At 35.8% G+C, this 7,310-nt stretch overlaps 1 protein-coding gene across 3 annotated transcripts; it reads left to right on the forward strand.

Moving 5' to 3' along the window:
* The first annotated feature begins 215 nt into the window (after positions 1-215).
* LOC117927750 (protein DETOXIFICATION 43) lies at positions 216-7,310 on the forward strand. 3 transcript variants are annotated; one of them, XM_034847411.1, is made up of 14 exons: positions 216-294; positions 3,014-3,182; positions 3,264-3,385; positions 3,514-3,792; positions 3,909-4,102; positions 4,367-4,502; positions 4,728-4,824; positions 4,949-5,049; positions 5,212-5,375; positions 5,706-5,777; positions 5,893-6,009; positions 6,096-6,191; positions 6,471-6,592; positions 7,041-7,310. In XM_034847411.1, exons 2-14 carry the CDS (start codon positions 3,094-3,096, stop codon positions 7,093-7,095), a joined length of 1,644 nt encoding a protein of 547 aa, XP_034703302.1. In that variant the 5' UTR covers positions 216-294; positions 3,014-3,093; the 3' UTR covers positions 7,096-7,310. The 3 variants fall into 3 exon arrangements, with proteins under 3 accessions (XP_034703302.1, XP_034703303.1, XP_034703301.1); XM_034847412.1 differs by lacking the exon at positions 216-294 and adding an exon at positions 2,571-2,873; XM_034847410.1 differs by lacking the exon at positions 216-294 and adding an exon at positions 2,572-2,873 and having other exon boundaries at positions 2,973-3,182.

Consider the following 7,310-nt stretch of genomic DNA (forward strand, 5'->3'; position numbering starts at 1 on the left):
ATGATTTTATTCAATAATTTAGGTTTTTAAATAAATTAATAGATTAACAAGTTCAACCTTCCAACGTGTCGATTTTTAATCATAGATAGGATGAAAATTTTGTGCCTCTCCCCACATACACACATGCCCATATTATTTCAATTTTTCAATGTGCGGCTAGGAGGGGAAAAGGGGGAAGGGGTACTTATAAAAGGTTGAGTTTATGGAGAGGTTTTCGGTGTGTGGGAGCAAAGAGCACCAAGTTGGTGGAAAAGAACTTCAATTGCATTCTCATCAAGAGAATATATTTCTAAGGTATAAGTTCTTTCGAATGATAAGCTCGTCCTTTCACTTTCTTTTTTTGTGTTCCATATGTCTTCGAATTTGAATGTATCATTCATGAATATCTTCACATTATTTTTTCTTTTGTTTTATTTTCCTTCTATTCTTCCATGTGGAAGAACTTTATTTTTCCCGACTTGCATTCTATTATTTCTTGGTTAAAATCTATCTTAACTTAAATCAATGGGAAGAATCGATGATTATTATGTATCAAACTTTTTAATACTTAAAACCCAAGTCAGGTTTGATCTATTTGAACTATTCTTTCTTAAAGAGTGTTATTAAATAAAATTCTTTAATACTAAGAAATGAACTCACAATATATGCTAAGGTCACTAATAATAATCGTCTTAAATCCCATTTTCACCTTTTACTTTAAAAAAATGTGTCATGGGACCAAACATGGCTACAACCATGGTTTCAATATTTTCTTGGGGTGTCCCATTATTTGCGCTTTGTTGAATTCTTCTCCATTCCCTCAAAATTTTGTCATACACATGATGGGAGGACAACCCAATGGTCTATTACAATCGTTATATCTCAGCTAGGTGACATACGATTCATTTTATTTACAAAATGACGAAGAACATGCAAAATATAAGTGATGAAGAATTTGCATATGACAAGAAAATGTAATGTTTTTTTATGTAAGAGGTTAGAAATATGTATGTTATGTTGGTTATTACCAAAATACTTTTGGGTTTTGGTCCAAAATAACACTTACATATCACTGGATTTTCCAAATAATCTCTAAAATTCCCAAATATACCATCATTCAAACGTATTCAAATAAACCATCAAGCCAACTTTAGTACTTTAGTAACATTCTATATATATATATATAAGAATTGGGCTTAGAGTAAAATTCCCAACCCAACTAGAGGGCCCACCTAGGCCTAGTTAAGGGTGTCGCTTTATCTTGGCCCGAACCCCAATCAATTGGGTCTGATCCCTGCTCCCCATGTTTTTTCACTGATACACAGTATTAGCCAAACCTAAGTTTTATTTTTTAAGCTCAAGTTTCTTTGAATTCCATCACTTTATTCTCGTTTTTCCCATCCTTATTTTTTAAGGGTATGTTTGTCTCCTCAAAAATACCAAAAAAAGAAAAAAATGGTTAAGGAAAATATTTTCTTATATTTCATCTTCCAATAAAAAATAAAAAGAAAATTAAATATAATTAAACCAATAAAATAAAAAAATTATATATTTTCAAATTATTTAATTTTTATATAAAATAATTAAATAAGTGAAATAAATTTTAAATAGAATATGAAAATAAATTTTTGACTTTAAATTTATCTTTTTCATTTTTCTTTTCTTCTACTTTTCTTCTTTTATCTTTTTTCCATTGCATTTTCCCTCAAACTTTTTGAAATTAAATGAATCTTTCAGGAAATTTTTGCTCTAGTCTTGATTTTTTCATTTGTACATTGTCCCACAACTTAAAAATGAATGTACCTTTATTAGATGAGTCACCTGGAGCCCATGTGACATGAGATATCACACCGATCTCGATCCGTCGTATGTGGTAAATTGTACTAATGCAGTCTATTACTTCACAATCATTAAGCATTTATTAGACACGTTGTTCTCCTTGGAGATTCAATAATACTGGCTGAAATGACCCCCAAATTATATATACAAAAGCCAAGATCGATCTAGTTCAGCAGTATATAGCTCAGGCGGTGCATCCACCACCAATTGTTTATTGAATGATCCAGTAGTTTAGGACCTTCTCTCCCAATCTATATGCTTTGAATTCAAATTTGAAGTACTGACGTCCATAATTTCAACTTTCCTTTAGCTGTTTTCAACATTTGTTTTGTTGCTATGTACGCCATTTGGAAAGAAAGTACATTGGGTTGAAGGGTTTCTTGTTGAGGAGTCATATTTCTTAATATATGTAAGCTTCTTGAGATCTTCCCATCAGTACTTTTCATGACAATTGTTTATGGAGCCCAAGAGGTTGTTCCAGGGATTGCCTGGGGTCCATTGTTTGACAAGTATTCAGGCGTGATCTGGGGAAAAGACGGAACGAATCTTCCTACCGAACAAGGCTAACGCAGGAACAGACAGTTTCCCCATTCCTTCTTGAATGTGTGAACTATAGACTAATGTTGTCATCGAGTTATCTAAGGGGACACTGAACTGAGGGAGGCTCATGCTCCATATAAAACCCCTATAACTTTGTCTCTATTCACTTTCTTCTATTTAGTAATCATCGTTCATAATTCTCATTTGGGTGTCCCCAAGATACTGATTCATGTGAATTTTGTCCCAGCCAGGGTTCGTTTCATGGCACATTGCAGTCTAAATTTTCATGTAAAGTCGGCATTTTTTATGTTTAATACTGAATTTTAGGTACATGTAGAGACTTCAGTTGACCCACATTTGCCTTTGGTAACTGAGGGAGGTCCATACTATCAATGAGCTCAGCAACTACCTTTATATCCACTCCTACTTCGCTCTCTTGTCTGTACTTCATTTTGCTTTTCTTTTCTTGTATCCTCTTGCTCAGAATTTTCTAAAAAGATAGCTTTGTTGAAATGGTTAGTTTTAGTACTTGAACTTTTTCTGTATGCTTTGTTGGAGGAAAACCATTGTGCAAATGTTTGTTTTGATTCAATGACTCTAATATATATATGCAGATTATGGAGGATGACCTGTGAGAACTGATTTGAGTTTTCAGGTGGCGCCAAAAGCTTGATTGAATCTTCTACATTGAAGCTCCTAGTAGTTTAACATAAGTGTTCTTCATCCTTAAAAATCATGGCTGATAAGGTCAGTACTGATCTGTCTCCATCTCTGCCCCAGCGAAAGTGGAAGATGCCACTCCTTGTTTTCTTTAAAGATGTGAGGTATGGTTTCATAAGCTATATTTGCAGTACTTTTTTCTGAGGTCTATATAAGGGTTGAATATTCCATAATGGTATTTCCAGGCATGTTTTCAAGATGGATGAGCTTGGTTCCGAGATACTAAGGATTGCTTTCCCTGCCGCGTTGGCCTTAGCTGCTGATCCCGTTGCCTCTCTGATTGACACAGCATTCATAGGCCATATAGGTCTGCTTAATTTATGTTTTCTTTCTTTGGATGCTGAAACTTGTCGGGTTCTGGACTTCATTTTTGTGATTCCCTCAACGATAGGGACCATAATCTGATGTAGAGAATATCTGATCGATTTTGCATAGGCCCGGTGGAGCTAGCTGCTGTGGGAGTTTCCATTGCTATCTTCAATCAAGCTTCAAGGATAACTGTATTCCCACTTGTCAGTATCACAACTTCTTTTGTTGCTGAGGAAGATACTGTTGGAAAAAAAGGCAATGAAGCCCCAAAAGGTGAAAACTCTGAAAAGGCTTCAGTCAAAAATTCTGAAACAAAAGAGTTGGAGGATGAAGATGTAATTCTTGAGAACTTGGAAAAGGGTTCAAACCCAAACAGTGAAATGAAAGAGTTGATCCCAGAAGATGGTATGCACTATTATACTATTCATCAGTCTCCTTTATCAACTTTGGATTAAAATTCTAAACCTTGAAAAAAACAAAATTTGTTCTTACATAGATTTTTTTGGTGATTTTTTCATCAGATTTGAAGACTACTACATACAAGCCCCCATCTGTTAGTACTGTCAGTCCTAATAGAGTTAAGTTAAAGAAGGAGAGGCGGCATATCCCTTCAGCATCAACAGCACTAGTTATCGGCTCATTTCTTGGTCTCTTCCAAACTATATTCCTTATCTTTGCAGCAAAACCGCTCTTGAGTTTCATGGGCGTGAAATCTGTAAGTGTTTCCACTCTCAATTGTAAATCCTAAATACTCTGGTCAGTTTGATCCATACTTTGGGCCTCTATACATCTATTTCTCATCATCTTCTTGTGTACATTTGCTTCATACAATCTATGTATATGCCTTAGCAACCGAGATCGAAGATCAATATTAGTTTCTATCATGACATATATACAAGTCATTATTTCATTGTCACACAATGATAAATGTATAACTGCTGCCCCATTTTTATTTTTATTTTTATTTTTTGTTTGATAGGGTTCTTCTATGCTAACCCCAGCAAGAAGGTATTTAACATTGAGAGCTCTCGGAGCTCCTGCTGTTCTTCTCTCCTTGGCCATGCAAGGGGTTTTTCGAGGGTTCAAGGATACCAAAACTCCCTTATATGCCACTGGTGAGTAGACCTTAATTTCCTTCTTTGTTATCCTCTTTTGTTGTCTTACTCTTTATCTCATCAGTACTTATGTTAGGGCTTTAACCCATCCCATTGATAGCTTAACATGATATCAAAGTGTTAGTTAACAGAAGTCATAAGTTCAGCTCAGGATCAAATTAAATTTATTCACTTTTTAACATGTTTGCTAACTATCTATTTCATTTGCCTTTTGATATACTATAGTGGTGGGAGATCTAACAAATATCATTTTGGATCCAATATTTATCTTCGTTTGCAAGTTGGGGGTCAGCGGCGCAGCCATTGCCCATGTCATTTCTCAGTAAGTTTTGCTTCAAGACCATTGTTCATCTCAAGCTTCCAATCCTTTTTAGTATCTTAGATTCATTGTTACATCTTAATAAATGGCCCTTCTGAGCTCTCACATGTCTAAATTTTCTCTATAGGTACTTAATATCCCTTATCCTCCTGTTGAGATTGATGAAAGAAGTTGATCTCCTGCCTCCGAGTCTTAAAGATCTGCAATTTCGCCGGTTCCTCAAAAATGGTAAGGGGTAATTAGTTTCTTCTCTTTTGATCAACTCCCCTAATATGATATATGTTTTTGCAACCTGGGCTTTATGTCAGAGACTCAGATTTTTCCTAATTGTATAGCCATGCACTGATATGCAGTCTGCATAATGTCGCTGACTTTGGTGATTTGGTCTAGGTGTACTACTGCTAGGGAGGGTAATAGCAGCGACATTCTGTGTGACCTTGGCGGCATCATTGGCTGCACGGCTGGGCTCAACTCCTATGGCTGCATTCCAGATATGCCTACAAGTCTGGATGACATCTTCCCTTCTGGCTGATGGTTTGGCTGTTGCTGGGCAGGTAACATACACTTACTTTTCCACCTGTTGACACTGATAATATTCATTTCATCACAGTTTTGTAGTTTTTGAATTCAATTCGGTTTTCCCTTTGCCCTCCGGCTCAATTATTCCACTTTCTAGCAAATTACTGCAGCCTAAAGAAAAAAAATCCGGAAGGATTTTAATGGGGTTTTCATGCATTCCCATCTTCACCTAGCTCCCTTAACAACCAAGAGTCACAATGTCCTAACAACAGATTTCTAGGGGGATTTTATTTCAGAAGTTTTCATTTTTCGGTTTAAACTCATAGATCAATTAGTAATGTGTGTTCATCTTCCCACCCTTCCAGGCAATCCTTGCTTGTGCCTTCGCTGAGAACGACTACGACAAGGCAACTAATGCTGCAACACGAGTATTACAGGTACAAAAAATATGAGGAGATAATTAATATTAGCTTTCTTGTATAAAAAAAATTCTAACTCTCTGATTATCATTCATCTCATATTAAGCAAATACTTTATTTCTTTATTCTGCAGATGGGCTTTATTCTAGGGTTAGGGCTTGCTCTCCTTGTTGGAGTTGGCCTGCAATTTGGAGCAAAAGTCTTTTCAAAGGATGTTACTGTTCTACACCTCATTAGTATAGGCATCCCGGTACGTCCCATATCTAATATGCATTTTTTTCTTTTCATTTTTTGAGCTCACGATCAACTGAAATATTTACCCTTTTGTGATGATAGTTTGTTGCTGCAACTCAACCGATAAATTCTTTGGCCTTTGTCTTCGACGGCGTGAACTTTGGAGCATCGGATTTTGCATATTCTGCATACTCCATGGCAAGTCTATTAACCCCTTGTGCATGCCATAAAAATGCCTTACATGAATGAGAATAACCGAATTTGGATTACTTACTAGATCAAATGAAGATAGGAATAAAAAAAATCATCTTCATGCAAACAAAAGCTTACTCTTACAGGGATTTTGATTCCTCCATTTCACATGATATTCTGATTCACTTTCATTCTTATTCTTCTTCCGATTCTTGTTCCAATGTATCGAGCGAACCTATTTGTTTTTGAGCTCCATTTTGAAAAGGTATTGCTTTTGATCCTCAGATTTTGGTGGCCATTGTGAGCATTGCATCTTTATTCTGCCTCTCCAAGAGCTATGGTTACGTCGGAATCTGGGTTGCTTTAACCATCTACATGGGCCTGCGTACATTTGCTGGATTTTGGAGGTAATCTTCATCAATAATTCAACTAAATCACATCCATTTTATTAAGGCTTGGATCTTACTCCTCTTGTTCAACCACATTTTATACTCGTCCTACCAATAGCTCATTCGACAGCCCTTTCCTGGGCCTGTTGACTTGGGTTTGGGGCAGCATCAGCCCAACCTTAGCTCGGCCTAGGTGGGCCTTTGGACCAGGTTCACACTGGAATGAAAATTTAATTCCCAGTTTAAGCCTATCCTAGGCCCAAGATTTTAATAAAATTTGATTATTTTGTTTGAAAACTTGTAGTAATTTTTTTCCACATTAGGAGAAGTGATTAGGCCCTTAAACTTAATAAAAGTTTCATCAAAAGACTAACTAAACAGTGTACCTTTTAGAGAAAAATAAGTAAAATTGAATCAAATGGAAACATTCAAGCTTCTTTTAATGTTTTTGCCTCTACATTTTCAGGATGGGCACCGGGACAGGACCGTGGCATTTTCTTAGGAATAGATCATTATCGTAATTATATTTGTAACTCTAAGAGCTTATGTAATCAATCGATGTATTTTTATTTACTATTTTTTTCTTCTTTCTTATTGGTTTTGTTATGAAGTATTGACCTCGAGACATAAATTTCTTTCTACCATATATGTTTGTATTAGGGTTGGCCGGTAAAATATTATATATTCATGGATGTTATTGTCCTATATATTCATAAACTACTACATGGTTGTTCAA

Source organism: Vitis riparia, chromosome 13, assembly GCF_004353265.1.
Source record: "Vitis riparia cultivar Riparia Gloire de Montpellier isolate 1030 chromosome 13, EGFV_Vit.rip_1.0, whole genome shotgun sequence".
Lineage (NCBI taxonomy): Eukaryota > Viridiplantae > Streptophyta > Magnoliopsida > Vitales > Vitaceae > Vitis > Vitis riparia.

Bases quoted from the DNA above. Each gene is read 5' to 3' on its own strand.
- LOC117927750 (XM_034847411.1), top strand. From the start codon at position 3,094: ATGGCTGATAAGGTCAGTACTGATCTGTCTCCATCTCTGCCCCAGCGA. The intron at 3,386-3,513 runs GTCTGCTTAATT...GATTTTGCATAG, and splicing joins AGCATTCATAGGCCATATAG to GCCCGGTGGAGCTAGCTGCT. The intron at 6,192-6,470 runs GCAAGTCTATTA...TTTGATCCTCAG, and splicing joins CATATTCTGCATACTCCATG to ATTTTGGTGGCCATTGTGAG.